The 20,077-nt window shown below is 37.1% G+C and overlaps 1 protein-coding gene across 5 annotated transcripts in view; it reads right to left on the bottom strand.

The window, feature by feature from the left end:
• Positions 1-20,077, bottom strand: part of LOC144439222 (mitochondrial inner membrane protease subunit 1-like) — a 71,015-nt gene that overhangs the window by 40,251 nt on the left and 10,687 nt on the right. For 2 of the 5 annotated variants that reach the window (XM_078128502.1, XM_078128510.1), the window contains exons 3-4: positions 16,156-16,266; positions 2,118-2,206 (exon numbers count right to left, since the gene is read on the bottom strand). In XM_078128502.1, coding sequence (XP_077984628.1) covers positions 2,118-2,206; positions 16,156-16,266 — 200 coding nt within the window. Of the gene's footprint in view, positions 1-2,117; positions 2,207-13,424; positions 13,502-16,155; positions 16,267-17,440; positions 17,538-20,077 lie in introns of those variants that run through there. The other 3 variants (XM_078128498.1, XM_078128524.1, XM_078128517.1) reach the window with 3 other exon arrangements.

Below are 20,077 nucleotides of genomic sequence, written 5' to 3'. Positions count from 1 at the left end.
TTAAAGCCCTTGAAAGTATGAATTTTGGTCCTGACATGGTCAGCTTTGTAAAGGCCCTGTATAAGGACGTTAGTAGTTGTATTTTAAATAATGGATTTACTTCCAAGTATTTCTCCTTAGAGAGAGGGGTGCGCCAGGGTGACCCGTTGAGTTCTTATTTGTTTATTATAGCAATTGAACTGTTATCATGCACAGTTAGTGCGGATCCACTTATTTCTGGTATTGTTGTAAACCAAGTAGAGATTAAATTAGTCCAATATGCAGATGATACTACTTGTGTTTTAGATGGAGAACAATCTGCGAATCAGATGTTACATGTTCTTGAAAATTTTTCCAAGGTTTCCGGGTTAAAGTTAAATGTATCCAAATCTCAAGGTTTGTGGCTGGGTTCGAAAAGAAATTGTACTAATAAACCTTTTAATGTTAAGTGGCCAACAGAACCTACTAAAGCATTAGGTGTTTACTTTTCATACAACTGCACTGCAGCCGAGAACATGAATTTCACATCAAAGATTCAACAGATTAGAACAACTCTCAATATTTGGAAATTAAGAAATTTAACGCTTATTGGTAAAATCCTATTGATTAAAACATTCACACTGTCCAAATGTATTTATTTGTCCTCTGTTATTCATATCCCTGATAACATTATTCAGGAAATTAATAAGGTGATTTTTAGTTTCTTATGGAAAGGTGGTAAAGGCTTTATCAAAAAGAGTACGTTTTTAGTTTCTTATGGAAAGGTGGTAAAGGCTTTATCAAAAAGAGTACGATCATTGGTGATTTGGACAACGGTGGTTTAAAAATGGTTGATGTGAAATCCATGTTCGATGCTCAAAAGATTAAATGGGTTAATATGTACAACAGTACTTCTTCCTCACCTTGGAAAGTATTTTTTGATTCTTTCATGTCTCCATATGGTGGAGGTGAGGTAATCTTTCATTGCAATGTTGATCAAAAGTTTATAAATAAGGCAAAGAACATTCCTAGATTCTATAAAGATATGTTAATATGTTATTTTAACTTCATTAACCCTGATATTGTAAGTCCCCTACAGCAATGTATTTGGAATAATCGCCACATTCATATAGATAATAAGCCATGTTTTTATAAGCATTTCTTTGATTGTAATATTTGTATGGTGAGCGATCTCTTTAATACAGATGGTGCAATTATTCCTTTCAATGTATTTATCCTGAGAGGACTTTCTAACAAGTATTTTTTACAAAGGAGAAGTCTTTTATCAGCTATTCCAGTTGTATGGAAACATATCATTAAACAAGGTTTTGAGAGACACTCTTGTAAATTGAAAGGTTTCACCCTTTGTGAAGAAGGTGGGGACATAGAAATTAGCAATATGACTTCTCGTCGTATATATCGTATTTCAGTGAAGAGAATCTTTATTCCACCAACTTCTGAACATTATTATAGTGAAGCGCTTGAGATAAACGATAGTGAATGGAGTAATATATATATAATGCCATTTAAGTCTTCCTATGATGTGCATACAAGAGTTTTTCAATTTAAAATTAATCTCAACTGCTTAATGACAAATACTAGATTATACAAGATGAAACTTATTGATAGTGAATTGTGTTCCTTCTGTAATACTTTTTGTGAAACTTTGGAGCATTTGTTTTGGGATTGTACACACGTCAGTAATATCTGGAAAGACTTTAATACATGGTATAAAACATACTTCAATACTGATGTAGAACTCAACTACAAGAACATCATCTTGGGATTCGGGTCAGACCCATTGATAAATCTCTGTCTTACTTTAGTTAAAAAGGTGATCTATGCAAGTAGATTTCATAAACGTGCCCCAACTTTTGACTCATTTAAATACTGGATTAAATTTCATTATCAGTTAGAAAAACAAATAAGTATGAATATCAATTCAATGCACAAATTTAGAATCAAATGGAACAATATTGAGATTTTTTGTAATGAATAACAGATTGATGTTTTCAAAGCTATGTACATTCTTTTATTCTTTGTCCTGTTTTTTTCTGTCATTTTCTGTATGTATTGTATTTTCTTGTTCTTTTTCTTTTGACCCTTGAGCACAGGGAATAAAAAATTTAAAAACAAAAACAAAAAAACATCTTACTCACTTTTTAATTGTCTTCATTTTGATAGATACATGTTCTGTAAAGACAACATCATTACTGAAGATAGTGGGTTCCATAGATGGACCATAGCACTGCAATCAAATATGTCAAATACTTGTGTGTCAATATGTCACATTCCTTTATCACCTTCGAAAATTAGTTTTTTTCCATGGTATGACCATTCTATTGGCCAAAAAATATGAAATCTGTCAGTTCAAATGTAGCAAATGCCCACTATTCGACATGCGATTTTGGCTATTTTGGGTTAAAAATTAACTTTGTCATTTGCATATGCTTGGAAATATATTGAGGGCGGAGCTTTCTTCCTGTTATGGAAAGCAGAGTGTCAAGCTACATTTTAGTGTTTTGAGGTTTTAGTATGTAAAATCACGTAGTGGTTTCGTTGAGAGAGTAAATGTTACCTGGTTTCCCGATCAATTTTGAGGAGTTCCCCACTTGTGTGAACATGAAACGACGGAAAATATACCAAATGCTTTGAAAGTGGTGTTTTAACTAATAAAGAAGCAAGTTAGCTTCATAAAATATCTTTAGTATGATGGTTTTCTTGGAATAACAATGCATAGTCCGATCGTATGTATGTTTTGCTTTGAAGCATCGTACTTAGAGTCGATTGTTTTTTAAAAAAATACATATTAATATAAACATGTATCTGTGTCTCAATCAATGTTAAAAGACGCACCACTATTGTTGCAGTTGCCATGGTGTGTCTACCAGGAAAATTACTGCACCGGTTCATTTGGACAAAGCATGCACAGTACATTCAACACGTTGCGCTCCTACTTCAATTATAATTATTATCAAATATTAACCATTTTCCGATCGAAAATATTTGGTAGTCATTGCCAGAAAAGGGTAACATTTCCATTCACTGTCCATTAAAATAATCCCTCAGGTATTGTTGTTTCTCGGTGTTTGAGTTCTGATGTACACGTTTGAAGATAGATAAAATTCTTCGACCATGTTTGACATTTTTCCCGACATTTTTAGTTTGATGGAAAGTCAGTGTCTTTATTGTTGTACTGTTTGGGCGTCTGGTGGTACATGTATGCGCTACCCATTTATGCTGCTGTTCTGCATAGTATGATTCGATGGAGTCAGTTTGGGCGATAGAAAACAGGTCTTTGTCTCTTATGATATATCTCCGGTTGATTGTTTCGGGGTTTTCCGTCGAAGAATTAGGTGGATTAACTCTTTTGAAACCATTGGTGATTATTGAACGAAGAAATATTTTATAGGTTGTTGAGAGCTTGACAATTTCTGTAGAAGTTGGTCTCCATGCATGGCAGCCATAGGTCAGGCGTGATATCACAAGACTGTTGAGGAGTGATACTCTTATATTTAGTGTGATAGTCTATTTGTTAGCATTTTTCTATTTTCAGCAAATGCACATTTTGCACTGTTGATTCGGTGGTTCAATTCTGTTTCGCCAATATGCATATCATTGTAGTCACTCCATACACCTAAGTAACGGAAAGATTTCACATTGTCCAAGGGATTATCACCAATGTTGAGGATTGAATTAGGGTATGGGCCATCACTGTTTTTGTTCCAATTCCATATAGTTTCTGTTTTCGAGAAGTTGACATTCACGCCAAATTCTTTAAAGACGTTGAATAGAATATGAATTTTTTGTTCTAGTGTGTCCTTTTCCCATGCATGTATTCCAATATCATCTGCATAGCCACCCTCTGAATCATTACATGTACCATTTTGTCGTGACTGATTTCGTTGTTGTCTGTTGGTAGCCTCATTAGAGATGGCATATCTGATGTCTAGGCCAGGGAGACCTCTTTGTTCGCATCGATGTCGATACACTCTTAGAGCATAATCTAGAGATTTGGACTTTCATTCCCACCTTGCTTGACACCAGTTGTTGTAACAAACGAATCCTTCTGAGGGTCGTCATCGACTAAATATGATTTTGTTAAGGAGTACAAGTTTTTAAGGATATCGATGCACGTTGTGGGCTCATCAGGTATTCTGTTGCTGATACTCTGGAATAGGAAGGTTCTATTGATATGGTCATAGGCAGCTGTAAGGTCAACAAAGCAGGTGAAAAGTTTAGTTTGTGATTGGTAGGATATTTCTTGGAGCTGTTTTAGTACATAGACTCCATCATGGCAGCCTCTTCCAGATCTAAAGCCAAATTGTGATCGAGGAGCTGAGATTCATAGAAGTCTGATATTCTTGTTAGTATTATATTCATGACAACTTTTGTAAGTATTGAACCAATCGAGATACTTTTTTATTTGGTAGGATCTTGGGGCTGCCTTTCCTCTTCCAAATTGAACTGATTTTGGTGGTTCGCCATTGATCGGGTACAGCTCCTTCAGACCAGATGGTTTCAATGATATCAACAAGTGCGTTAAACAATTCTTTTGATTCAGTGGCACTCTTCAGTATTTCCCCTTCGATATCAAGTGACGATTTATTATTTTTCAGTTTTGCTACTGCTTTTGATATTTCTTCAGTTGTTGGTTTTCCATTTTCAATATAACAGTATGATTTCTGGAGATCAAGTATATATGGAGGAGGTTGTGATATTTCTAGTGGTATTTTTTTATTTGAATCATGAGGGTTGAAGTGGGTCATGAAGTGTTCCCTTAAGCCAGGGCATTTAATCTCATTGGGTTTCCTCTTGATAATATCAACGTGTTGTTTGGCTTTTCTCCACATGTCCACGCATTGTCTGTGTTGTTGTGCATCATTTATTTCAGAAGCAATGTTCGAGTAGTAAGCACTTCTTAGTTTTCTGATCTTTTTTCTAAGAAGGGAGTTAATTTTCTTTACCTTGTCATTGTTCTGTCCATGTTCCTCTTGGTGTCCTTTCTTTCCTGTATTAGTAGTTTGAATCCGTCATCATCATGGATGTTGCCTTTTATTACTTTTTTGCTTTGGTAGAGTATCTCTTGCCTTTGAGAGCGATGATGTGATCATCTCTTGATTTCCATTTAGACTAAGATTTGTATCATATTTTGCGATTTGATTTGTTATTACTTCATAAAAGTTATTGTTGGGTCCTTTAGCTTGTTGATATCTGGCTTTAGATTGGCTTTCTTTTTGTACTTACAATATCTGGCAGCCTTGTTGGCAGGTGTTTTCTGGTACGTTATAAGAACACGGTGATCGGAATCGAACTACGTGTTGTGGACTCGAGTGTTATATATATACACTCTAGCTAGTGAAGGAGTCAGATAAACTGTAGTCAATAACTTTTTTGGTGACGTTGTCCGGGCTGTGCCATGTATGACGGTGGTGATGTTGTCTGGGCTGTGCCATGTATGACGGTGGTGACATTGTCCGGGCTGTGCCATGTATGACGGTGGTGACGTTGTCCGGGCTGTGCCATGTATGACGGTGGTGACGTTGTCCGGACTGTGCCATGTATGACGGTGGTGACGTTGTCCGGGCTGTGCCATGTATGACGGTGGTGACGTTGTCCGGGCTGTGCCATGTATGACGGTGGTGACGTTGTCCGGGCTGTGCCATGTATGACGGTGGTGACGTCGTCCGGGCTGTGCCATGTATGATGGTGGTGACGTTGTCCGGGCTGTGCCATGTATGACGGTGGTGACGTTGTCCGGACTGTGCCATGTATGACGGTGGTGATGTTGTTCTGACTGTGCCATATATGACGGTGGTGACGTTGTTCTGACTGTGCCATATATGACGGTGGTGACGTTGTCCGGGCTGTGCCATGTATGACGGTGGTGACGTTGTCCGGACTGTGCCATATATGACGGTGGTGACGTTGTCCGGACTGTGCCATGTATGACGGTGGTGACGTTGTCCGGGCTGTGCCATGTATGACGGTGGTGACGTTGTCCGGGCTGTGCCATGTATGACGGTGGTGACGTTGTCCGGACTGTGCCATGTATGACGGTGGTGACGTTGTCCGGGCTGTGCCATGTATGACGGTGTGACGTTGTCCGGGCTGTGCCATGTATGACGGTGTTTTAGGGGATGATCAAACCAAGTATTAAGAATTGAGAGCCCATGCAATCTACAAAAGTCGAGAAGGAGTTCTCCATTTTCATTTGACTTGTCCGTAGCTTTATATCTCCATTCGATGTCTTTTGAATCATCAAAACACGAGTGGCGAGTTGTGACTCTTGACGTTGAATTGAAATCACCTTGTATTAGAAGTTTGGTATTCTCTGGTAGTTTACATAGCTTTTTCAGATCCATGTAAAAGGCTTCTTTAGTTGATCGGGGTTTATCTTCTGTCGGAGCATACGCACTTATGATTCTTAGTTATATCTGCTGCTATTAATCTTGGGGAGATGTTGATAATGTTCTCTACTTTATAGTGTGGTGAAGATTTCATAGCGATACCTACACCTTGTTTCGCGTTTACACGCGCATCCTGACCAATAAGTCGTATCCTAAATGACAGATTGAACCAGTTTTTAATTGCCGAACTTCCTGCAAATAACAACGCAAAACACAAACTGTTTGACATGTCGAGCCATAGCTCTCTCATGTCTCTAGCCATGTAACAAAGAATTCAAAATCGGAACAGTTGCGGGGCAAAGTGCTAGATCTAGCACTTCGCCACTTTTTGACAAAGTGCTAGATCTAGCACTTCAGCGAAAACTGATGAAGTGCTAGATCTAGCACTTTGTCAAAAAGTGGCGAAGTGCTAGATCTAGCACTTCAACAAAGAGTGGCAAAGTGTGGCAAAGTGCTAGGTCATCGGTAAATATGTCATGCTATAACTTATACCGGTAATGGACATGTTAATTGTTATTACTCTCAGTGTAAAATGTTACTTCCCGTGTTTAACGACCTTAGAGTTTGATTTTCCGTATGTTTTGCCAATGCACAAACAAGTTTCTACTTTGTAATTTTTAGTAACGTTCAGTTTTGTACTTTTTCGATGTTCTATGTGGCGAAAACTACAGCACGTGGTCGTTTCCCTTCCACGTTTCGTACTCCTTACAATGGCTTGACACCACTACCAACAACCGCAGACCGCCATTTTGGACAGCTGTCACGTCAAATAACGCAGTCGAAACTACGAACATTTTAATTTTGTTCAGCGTGCGTCACAGACTTCAACTATAGCACGTAGTCGTTTCAGGACCACGTTTCGTACTCTGTACTTGACAACGGCTTGACACCACTACCAACAACCGTAGACCTCCATTTTGACAACTGTTCATGTCAAATAACGCACTCCAATACACTCGAAACTTCGAAGATTTCAGGAAGTAGAAACATTTAGTTCGGCGTGCATCACAGACTTCATACTGCAGATTTAATGGCAGTGACATTTGTAACATTGCATGACAAAGAAATAATATAAAGGAAAACTGAATTTCTTGATGTGTGTGTGTGTGTGGGGGGGTTAGTGTGTGTCTGAGATGCGAGAGCGAAGATTTTTCTCGATCGTTGAACACGAAAATAAAGTCTGGGTGTAAGTTTATATCACGTTCACTATATTTCTATTGAATAGATTCACTTCTTTCATTATTATCAGATCGTTAATAGATGACAAAAAATATTGCTATCGAAAACATAAGTGCGAAACCATATTCGTGTGAACAATTTTAATTTCAGCCCTTCATTGCTGTTAATATTTTGATAGAAATCTATAGATAACCCATTACTACTGTTTTGTAAATTCCATATACTTGGTACTGCCAACTTCTTGACTGAAAACAACGACAATAAATAATCCATGACTTCGCCAGATCTCAAGTAAATCATCACGACATTACTGTTTATCGGAATTTTTTTGCATTCCTAGACAATCACCAACTTCAATATCATCCCTTATGTAATTCCTGTTCGCTCAGAAATTATATCCAATGTGGGAAATAATAATAATAATAGTTTGGTTCGGTCCAGAGGAAGTGACTTCATAATGCTACAATTAGCGTAGTGTGATGCCGAGGATCGTAGAGCAGTAATATTACTAATAAATGTCACTTCGTGAACTGGATTGCATATCATTAACAAAAGTAAGAAATACAGATGACGACCGTTCGAGAAATAGCGATAGGAAATGGTTTATACGAGAAAAATTGCGAAAATAAAGTGCATATTGTCAAACTCATCTTTTTAGAATCCAGCATGGCTGCCAAATCTAGGATCCGGGGAAAGAAAGGGGTGTCGGTTTGTTTAAAAACAAACACAATGACCCTCCATATTGATTTTGTCATTTCAGAGAGATCAACAAAATAAAACTATCATTTCAAACAGTTTGGAGAAATTTTAAAGATTTTATAGAATAGATGTGTCCCCTGAGGCACGCTCTACCTCGTGTAAATCACCAGAGTTATGACATGATTTTGCACAATATTCTTGTTCTTACTACTTCATAGATTAGAATGAAAATAAGCACACAGGTGATTATACTGAAAGATGGATACTGGATAAAGATTTCAGTGATTTTCAAATTTATTTCAAGACGTTATGATTGATATATCTTTCCCGCTCTAAAATAGACATGGTACAAGAAATACTGAGTGGCTAGTCCTTGTTTACAGAGTAGATTGCAGATTCTGAAGTACAGTCCCACCCACAGGCACTCCCGAGATATGTATGATATCAGAATGTTTCTATCAGAATACAATACAATGTCGATAATATCGTTGACGTGTTTTAGCCAATTGTATATGAAAGGGGTAAAATAATAACACTTGTTTCTGTGATCGCGCAAGTCCATCCACCGCGAGGTATTGACAAGACATGTTTGTAACAGAACACACGACCCCCGGGACACAACCGTACGTACGGCAACGTGAACTTTCAACCAGCCGTTTTACTCGGCAAACTTCAGATAAATCGTGTCATTGTTACAATCGGCCAAAGATAAGTTTTGGAGTCTATCATGCGCCACACGACCACGTACACGGACTATTTACATGACGCATGTATGTGACGTTTATCGATGCGAACGACCACGTTATATCAAGCCGTTGGAGGGGCTTCGTTGTTTACAGTCCCGCACTTCGTTGTTTTCTGGCGAAGTGCTAGATCTAGCACTTCGGCGAAAACTGACAAAGTGCTAGATCTAGCACTTTGTCAAAAAGTGGCGAAGTGCTAGATCTAGCATTTTGCCCCGCAACTGTTCAATTTTGGACCATTTAGCTACCTCCTCTAGCTCTTCGACATGTTTATGTTTTGTTTTTTACAAAACGGATTATATTTCGATTAGCATTCAATAATTGGGAATAAAAATGTACCACTTGTACATTTCAGTGACATTTTACTTGGTGTCACCTAAGTGAAATAGTGTCGATGAACAACACGAGACGGTACATGGAAACGATTTGTTGATCTGTTGATATTTGTTTAACGGGAGAGATACCAATGGCGAGTTATTTTTTTTATTACAAAATAGCTATGCATGTTGACTGTTGTTCATGAAAAGTTAACTTCCAAATCGTGGGTTTTGACTTCACTCGCTGAAACATAATCACTACTACTGTGCCACAAGTGCGAGTATGTTTTGTAAACCTATGAATCATTACTTCGCCTAGATAGTACATGCTGATCCATGCTAGGGATAGGTGTTCATTTGCTAAATGACTTTCCAGTTGCCTATCCAACCCTGTTGTTATCTTTGCAATATACGCAATCAATATACCTGGTACTTCAATTTATCAGTATTCTGCTAAAAAAGTGTGGTTGAATAAAATGTTGCAATATAAATAGACAGAAAAATGCTGCTCTATGGGCGGCCCATTTTTCCTTCCGTAAGGAAGGAGATACTTTAGGGCAGAAGTGTCTGTGTCTGTGTCTGTGTCATCATTTTCTAAAAATCGGCTGGCTCAATTGTAATGAAATTTGGAATGTATAATCTTTAGGGTAATGGCTAGACCTGATTGATCTGTTAATGTTTAATTAGAGAAATTTGTATATCAATGAAATCAACTAATTAAGCAGTATCTTAAGACTGCATACTTCAATTTCACTATAATTGAGTATATTCGTTAAACATAACAACATACATTTGTCCACAGACAACTAACTAGACAGATTTGTAACAAACCAACTCCCCTTGTTCGATCATAGTCTCGGATAAACATTACTCTCTGTAGCATTTGTGTTTGTTTGTTTGTGTGTATTTGTCTCCATAACAGAAAATCGCTGGGAGGAATTCCCAGCACAAAATTTTTTTTAAAAAAAAACAAACAAAAAACCCCAAAAACATTACTCTATTGTCATGGAAATAACTTTCCAACGTGTGAATCTGCCCGAATTCAATATAGTCTCGTATAAATCAACAGACTACACAATACTACGCGATATTTCGATGGGAAAGTTTGCTATCCTACTCACAGAATCATAAATGTAATAGATGACTTGCAATATTGGCACTTGAACTCTCATGTGAACTTGAAGCTGACTCAGATCAAATATCGTTGACATGTAAATACATACCGTTGTCAACCGACACTATATACATTTAAAGATGTGTTTGGCATGATGCAGGTAATTTTCCAGATCACAGTAGACACTATTGCAACAAACGTTAGTGTTTTTTTATGTTGATTGCGACAGGGGTACATGCATGTTATGAATCAAAATAAAAACAATCGACTCTCAGTACCATGCTGGGTAAAATTACCAAAGAGGGTAAAATTTTACAATCTGTAGTTTTGTGACAAAATTAAAGATTCAATTATTGACAATTTGTTTTGTGTGTTTTGAGATGTAAAAGTGAGATGAGCACTCAACATTTATTTTTACGAGTACTTTACATGCAAAAGTACAAAAATTACAAGCGACCTATCAGTCAGAATAGCTCCGCTGTTTTTTTTTTTATTATTTATTTTTTTATTTTGGTGACATGTAGAAGTGGTTCAGTTCTTCACTATGCAGTTTTGTTTTAGCGATGTAATAAAGTGGTTACTGGTTTCATATGATGTCTCACTATAAAACACATTTTACACAGAAGTTGGTAATGTATTGTACTTTTATACCATAGTCACCATTTTATAACAAAAATCTACTGTTATGAAAATTGCACAAAATCTCTGAAAAAAAATGACTGGGAAATGCACACAAGAAAAAGAAAAAAAGAGAGAAGATTTTGAGGTTGGCTATAAATAATTCCAGTGTCTTACAGCTTTAACCATGGAAAATTTTAATGATGAATGAAATAAACTAGGGATAAAAATAATTTTGAGGCAATTTGAATTTCAATTTTCTAACAAATTTACCAAGTCAACAACATTCAACTTGTACTAGTTGTAGTAGATATATATAGGGAAGAAATGTATTAATCGCCATCATAGTTTCCGTACGACGACAATCCCAAGTACCCGGAAGAGAGTCATTCTCAGCCATACGTTACAGTGGTAACACTCGTTCATGTTCGATTACCTTTCATAAAGAAAACACAATGAAATGGTTGAAGTGATCTTTTTTTAAATTTCTTTTCATCACAAAAACAAAATCTGTGTGATCAAAAGTGTTGTAAACTAAACCAGAAAGAATTATCGGACTGGCTAAACTTCCCGCTGAACTGGAGTAAGGTCCAAGCCTCGATAGTACGTGAGGAAATCGTCTCAAACTAGCGATACAACTTTCAAAATATAACTTGACATGTCTTCATTTGTTAGAGTTATACAATTCAAGACGGGTTTTCACTCGAAAAAAACAATTCTGTGAATAATGACACTCTGAACGCAGCGATTTCTCGGACGATGTTACCACTGTAACGTATGGCTGGCAACGACTTGCTTCCGGGTTAGTCCCTCGTGCATCCGTGTACTTGAGATTGTCGCCGTACGGAACTACCACATCGGTAATTTTGACGCTGTGATTTTGCCACCAAGATTGATCGTACAAAAACAAAACTCCATAAATGAACCACAAAGTACTTTCCCTTTCAAAATGTGATAATTTTAGAAAGAGTATTATCGTTTTTATTGACGACTGACTCTGTCAAAAATCGTCCCATACACTTCAGTTCAGGCATGCTCATAGAGCTCACTTGATCGTGAGGTGCGTATACTGGATTGAACCATTCTGTAGGAGGGTGGAGAATTTGGATTTGAAGTTTACAACCCTGTTTCGAACAAATATTTGTCATTTGGGCTCACAATGCGTAGAATTATGACTACAGCACATATTACATTGTTTGTTTGACGTCAATAGTGTCTTTTGAAAAGTTGCAGTTTACCTAAAGTCTCGCGGACTGATTTCCAATATGGCGGCGGTCATAATGCTCATTAACATATTCATTTTTTTTTAAATTACAAAAAAAAATCATATAAAATAGAAAAGAAGACGTGCTGACTTGAAATTAACAAATCTAAGTAAGCTACCCCCTGCGCATCAACACACCAGATATCAAAGCAATCTGACAAGAAGTTTTCAAGGAGATGATGAAAATGACATTTTATGAAAAAAATCATAAAAAATTCAAAATGGCACAGATCAACTTGGCATGAACAAATCTGAATAGCCTCCCCAAGGGAACATGCACATTAAATATCGAAGAATTCCGACTGTCACTTTCGGAGTAGATAATGAAAATATAAAAGTTTGACGGACACCTATGATTCACTCTACTCTCTATACTCTATACAACCTATACCTAAAGCTACGCTTTCAGCTTTCGCTGACAGTGGAGCTAAAAATACATATATTGAAAATTGTTTTAATTAATAAACGATGTATTTTGTTGAGTGTACCCATCCCACCTTATCACTCACACTGTATGTGAATGTTGTTGTTAAAATATGATGGTGATGATGATGATGATGATGTAGTTTTGAATGTCATAGAGAACACGGACAGTGATACATGTACTGACTCAAGTAGTACCAGTGAGTCAGATTAGAGTGAAACTGATAATGGCAATACTGAAGGTGACGGTAATGATGATGATGATGATGATGATGATATCAGGACACTTTTACAAGTGACCAGATCAGACAGAGTATGCACAACATGGAAAGCATGTTTTAGACACTAAGTAGATTGTGTATGATTCTAAGAGAAATGAAACTAGCCAGTCTTTTACTGTTTGTCACTTTATATGTAGAAATATTGCTTTCTAATACAGAGTCCAAATCATTTATTTTGTATATATACATATGATGGAAATATTGATTAACGTTCAGTATATGCAATTGTCGTGGGGAGGGTCATGTTTTACAAAATGGGACAAAGGGGAGGGTCACGTTTTACTTAACAGACCATGTGTGATTTCCTCCCCCCCCCCTGTAAATACTGAAGGCTCCCTAAAGTTTAACTTGGATAACTTGAAAAACTTGCTAGCGATGTCAATGCCACTTTGATTAATAGAACAAATGTATTTAGTACTCCTGATAAATTCATACGATAGTTCATGGCTACAGATATACACCCATCAGGATGATAAGTATTCATCTTCTTACAAAGTTGTTCTACGGACTTGTCAACCTTGCTACAATGAAGGAAGGAGACCTGTAACAAGGAATTCAATAAAGAGAAGAGAAAAGACGTTGTAGAGAGACTGACAGGACAGAAAGGAAAGAGAATAGAACTGACAAAATATAGATATTTTTTCCTTGCCCCTCCCCCCGCCCCCTCTTTTTATTTCGCCTGCCCACTTACCACTTGAGACTTACCACTTGAGATGAGAAACAAACAAAAAAGTCACCCTTACTTACAAGTAAGTCATTGGATCTATACAGTCATGTAATTTGTTGAGAAACAATATATATAGAAAACAAGTCATTGAAAATGACAGTCCCCTGCTATGATTGGGTTTTAAGGAACTGGCAGTTTATGTTGTCATTTTCAAACCTGGTTAATGTTGTTTGACCTCATATGGTTGTTTTTATATTACTACTCTGTTCAAGCATGTTTGAGTTATGGTTTTGGACATGGAAATTTGCAATCAAAATGGCTGCCAGGCAGCCATATTGGATTGTATCACGACAACAATGAATATACACATGTATGTCATAGAACACTGTAGTAATACCAACTTTGAATGAGATCTATTCAAGCATGTCTGAGTTATGGCTTTGGTCATGGAAAATTCGCAAACAAAATGGCTGCCAGGCAGCCATATCGGATTGTATCACAACGAAAATGGATATGCACATGTATGTCATAGAACACTGTGCTAATACCAACTTTGAATGAGATCTGTTCAAGCATGTCTGAGTTATGGTTTTGGACATGGAATATTCGCAAACAAAATAGCTGCCAGGCAGCCATATTGGATCGTATCATGACAACAATGAATATGCACATGTATGTCTTATAACACTGTCCGAATAGCAACTTTGAATGAGATCTGTTCAAGCATGTCTGAGTTACATTTGTATGGCTTTGGAGAGGGAAAATTCGCAAACAAAATGGCTGCTTGGCGGCCATATTGGATCATATCATAAAAAAAATTGACGTGCATATGTATGTTATAGTATGTTGCCCCTGTACCAAGTTTGAAAAAAATCGGTCTAGGCATCTCCGAGAAACGGCTGCGGATGGACGGACGGACGAATGCACGGACAGACGGAACCCAATCCATAAGTCCCCATCCGGACTTCGTCCGGCAGGGACTAATTACGAGTGCTATTACAAAGACACCTTTTTGAGAGAGCTTCTCTGTAACAGTTTCTATTGTAAAGCGCCAGTGAGCATCATTGATGGATACTCGGCACTATAAAAATCTATTATTATTATTATTATTATTATTATTATTTAATCATTTGGCTGTTACTATGGGCGTGGTCATGTTGCTAGACATATTTCCAAACATTTTTTGAATGTTCGTTCAGTTGTCTATGAATCCCTGATGTTATCTTTACAATATGTGATCATTTGGCTGTTGCTATGGGCACGGGCATGGTTTCTAGGTATATTTGCATAATTTTTTTGAATGTTTATACATTTGTCTCTTAATCTGTTGTTATCTTTACAATATACATGATCATTTGGCTGTTGCAATGGGCATAGTCTTGTTGCTAGGCACATTTACATATATGTTTTTTGAATGTTTTATTCATTTGTCTATTACTCCCTGCTATCTTTGCAATATACATGATCGTTTGGCTGTTGAAAATTTGCATACATTTTTTGAATGTATACTCACTTGCGTATCAGATGTTGATATTTTGGCCAAAATATACTGCCATTTGATTGTTGCTAAGGGTGTGGTCATGGTTGCTAGGGCCAATTGTGTCTAAATGTTTTGAAGAAAATCTGCAAAATAACACTTCTAGAAACATCTCACCAAGTTTCACTCTCATTGACCTAGTACTTTTAGAGATAAATTAATTTGCACATCATTAGTAATATACACCCCTAGATCCATACTCATTACATTTAGCCAAATCTGATCAGTAGTTTTGGAATTAAAAAATTTTGGCCAAAAAGACACATTTTTAAACCTAATTTGCATATCACCAATGGAAACATCATGTCAAGAACAATTCTAAATCTAAACACCCTTCAGAATGTTCCTACCAAATTTCAGACCGATCTGACCAAAAATCATGACATTCACAAGCCAATAACGGTCCAAGTGCAACAAACCCGCGGGCTTGCCTGACGAAAACGGGTGTCATAAAAGTTGTTTGCATCTCTAAAGCTGTTTGTAGTGTTACTTATAATAGCCTAATAAATTGATAACAACTGATATAAGACGGAGATAAGGTTTGCCTCAATTGACCCACTCCTTAGAAATGATCTTACGCTGTGAACTACACTGTTTACTTGTGTTATGTAAGAGCCCATCATCACATGTGTAAATATTGGTACTCTTTGATAACAAGTGGACTTGCTTCTTTAATGGCTTGTCCCAGTAATGGACATTTTTTGACCCATATCACATATCATTGATTTGAACAATTTCCCAACTAGACACCAAAAGTAATGTCGCAACCAAATACCAAGGCAATCGGTCAGGTGGTTTTTGAGTTACGTCGTACGTACACACACACACACACACACACACACACACACACACACACACACAGACAGACAGACACTGCACCATGCCTATAGCACTACTGACCCTTATCAGTTCAGTTGTGCTAATAAAATGATAGGGAAAACTTACAAATACAAAATCTGCTAAATGTTCCAGAGTGCAATGAGCAATACATCCATACTGCACCATATAGCTAACTAATCCCAATGTTTTCCAGACAAATTTCTTTAAAACTGGCATCTGAAAATTGATTGACACAACAATTACTTAAAACTCACATGAAACATAATATAAGCGTCAATGGCATTGTAGCACAACTGTTGAGAGTAAACTTTATTTTTTCTATTTTGATTAAGTGGTCTTGTTGCTAGGCATATTTGCATACATTTTTTGAAGATTTATTCCTATGCCAAACCATCAATGGTGTTACATCTGCAATATATGTCGTCATTTAATGGTTGCTATGTGTGGGCTTGTTACTAGGCATATCTGCATACATTTTTGGAATGTTTATTCATTTGCCTTCCCTTCACTGACGGTAAATATTGGCATTATTTGTCATTGCTTACCTGTTGCTATGGATGTGGTATTGTTGCTAAGGACATTTACATATTTCTTTTTTTATGTTTATTCAATTGCCTACCAATCCCAGGCCTGTTGTATTTGCAATAAACCCCATCATTTGACTGTTGCTAAGGGTGTGGTCATGGTTGCTATAGTAACTTACTTAAGTAAGACATTCCCACAATTAGTAGAATGCTTAGCCAAGTAACCCTCTTACCATCATTACCAAATTTCATCCCCACTAGTTTAAGATTTAAATTTCAATACCAAAATCACTTACACCATCCACAAGGCAGACAGACAGACAGAATTTTACCTTGAACCAATGTATGGTTCAGTATTGGGAACAGTGAGTGTGTCATTGATTGATTGATCACTTGATCTATTGATTGATTGATTGATTATTTGGTTGAATGCTTGATTGATTTAATGATTAATTTTTGTGGTAAAATAAAATTTATTTTTTGTGATCAATCAATCAATCAATCAATCAATGAATCAATCAATCAATCAATCAATCAAATGGATTTATATAGCACCAAACTCCAAAACGTAGTGTTCAATGGTGCTTTACAGTAGAGTTGTTAGTATGCTCTGCTAAACAGATAATTCTTGATGCGTTTCTTAAAATTAGCAAGGCTAGGTGACTGGCGTACTTCTAGAGGGAGGGGGGGGGGGGGGCAGTGCATGAGAAAGCATGGTCACCATAAGTATTCCGGTTACTCCGTGGTACATGAAGTAGAATTTTGTCATTTGAACGCAGGACTCTGGATGAAGCTTTCAGGTGGATTAAGTCAGATATGTAACCAGGAATAGTGTTGTTTAGAGCTTTATAGGTGAGTAGTAGTACCTTATATTGGATCCTGTAGTGTACTGGTAGCCAGTATAATTCCATGAGAATAGGAGTGATATGGTCTGATTTCCGGGTGCGAGACACAATTCTGGCTGCAGAATTCAGGGCATGCTGAAGTGGTAGAATGGATGATGATGGTAGACCACACAGGAGTGCATTACAGTAATCTACTTTTGATGTGATTGGGGCATGTATTAACATACTGACAGACTTCCTTAGTTAGATACTGGTGAATATGGCTTATTTGACGGAGGTGGTAGTAAACTGACTTGCATATCGTGTGAACATGCTTACATAGAGTGTAGTTTTCATCAAATGTTACTCCTATTTTCCATGCAGAGTTAACAATTTGAAATGAACTTGATCCAATGTTCTTGTGATCAATAGGACGAGGTGAACAGTTGAACTGAGACCTTATTAGAAGCTCTTCGGTTTTGCCATTGTTGAGTTGGAGTGGCATCATATTTTTATTTCATGGACCACTCCTTCCAACTTGTGTAATGTAGATAGGGTGTCAGACTGGGAGAAATAATGATAGAGTGATGTTGATCAATTGACCGACTGATTTTTGTGGTGATGTAAACTTTTTTTCCCTTCTTTCCCTGGCTAGTTTCTGAGTTTTCTCTCTCAGCTCTACATGTATACAATTCTCTCTTTATTGATTAAATAAAGACATCTTGTCCATTCTTCTCCTTATCTAAAGTATAACACCCCTAATCTCATAATTACTAGGGCTATGGTTACTGAGGCAATTTGCTTTCTCTCTTATCTTCTTGGGGATTATCACACCATAGACAAGTAAGAAACCAGATTGGCAGACAGGCCCTCTCCCATTGTCCAAACATAGCCTCGAGTAAACATTACAGCATTGTCATAGAAATAACTTTCAAACATGTGAATCTACTCCAGTTCAATATATACAGTCTAGCATAAACCAGATCAAAAAAAAAATTTTTGAGGCCAAAACTTTTTTCCAGATCAAAAATTTGTTTTTGAGGCCAAAACTTTATTATGGTCAGAGTCAACTGTATTTATAAACCTACATGTAAACTTTTAAAGTTTCTTGTCATAAGGTTTATACTAACGTTTGGCAAATGCTGAAACAAACCAAAACACTACAATCAAATCAAATTACTTTAAGAATACTGAACTGACTTGGTACCTTGAGTGACTCCTGTGTTTTTTCATAATGATAAAATAATTTTGATATATTTTGAGGATCTTTCTTGGTGTTAGTTTTCTGAATTAAAATTTCAATTGTGATCAGGAAAGGGTATTGTTATCACCTTGACATGTTAACATAACACCAGACAGCACTCTTTTAGTCCTTAATTTCAGGGCATTTCCCCCTACCCACGGTACATAGGTGCTACCAGAAACACATGTGCCTCTGAATTTGACATTTGTAGCTAGTTTCTTCACTTACAGATAGCACAACAAAAATTTTTAGCTCATACCCTGGAAACAATTTTTTTTTCTGGCTTGAGTTGGTCAGCATATTTTCTCTCTCGAAAATCCCAGTTTGCATCTTTGCAATATAAACCATCATTTGATTAGCATGTTGCTATGGGCATGGCCTCATTGCTAGACATATTTACATACATGGCCCTATCGTTATCTTTGTAATATGCATCATCATTTCACCGTTGCATATTTTTTATTACCAACTTGTCAAAGAAAGCAGCATCCATTGTCGGTTTTCTAAGAAGGAATTTAGAACACTGTAGTAAAACCCTGTACAAAAACAGAATACATGACCTCACTCGTCAGATCAACCATGGAATACAACACTATCATGTGGGACCCATGGAATACAACACTATCATGTGGGACCCATGGAATACAACACTATCATATGGGACCCATGGAATACAACACTATCATGTGGGACCCATGGAATACAACACTATCATGTGGGACCCATGGAATACAACACTATCATGTGGGACCCATGGAATACAACACTATCATGTGGGACCCATGGAATACAACACTATCATGTGGGACCCATGGAATACAACACTATCATGTGGGACCCATTCACACAAAGCAATGTCTACAAAGACAAGCAGTAGATTTATCACAAATTCAATAACTACACATCAAGACAACCAGACATCTGCCCACTACAGGAAAGACGAAGAGAACCTCGCTTCACATTCTTGTTTGATGTTGCTTGGGGCCTCATACCAGCTATACATCATGACACTTATCTCACACCTCAAAGAGCGAAGTGGACAATCAACCCCAGGAACTTTGCTGACTACCAACATAGCAACTGTGTGGAAAAGTACATGACAAATAACTACAGTTGCTTTCAAATACCGTACTCAAATACAGAAATTTACAGGAACTCATTTTTTTCTGAAAACAATCAGACTGGAACAAACTAGACAATAATTTGGTCACATCTGGATCAGTGAATGCCTTCAAGGCATCCATGCAGAGCGACACTATTTCACCTTCCTCTTCCGTTGATTATTGAACAGTATTGGTTACTTCAACGCATTGATTCTGATTCTAATTCTAAGGGCTAAGGTTCATGGTTGCTAGGGCCAGTTGTGTCAAAATGTTTTGAACAATAATTGCAAAGTAATACCTCCAGAAGCATTCCTCTCCCCCACCAAGTTTCGA

Source organism: Glandiceps talaboti, chromosome 1, assembly GCF_964340395.1.
Source record: "Glandiceps talaboti chromosome 1, keGlaTala1.1, whole genome shotgun sequence".
Taxonomy (NCBI): domain Eukaryota; kingdom Metazoa; phylum Hemichordata; class Enteropneusta; family Spengelidae; genus Glandiceps; species Glandiceps talaboti.
Note: the sequence above shows the minus strand (reverse complement) of the source record. Positions and strands in the feature narration are given on the sequence as shown.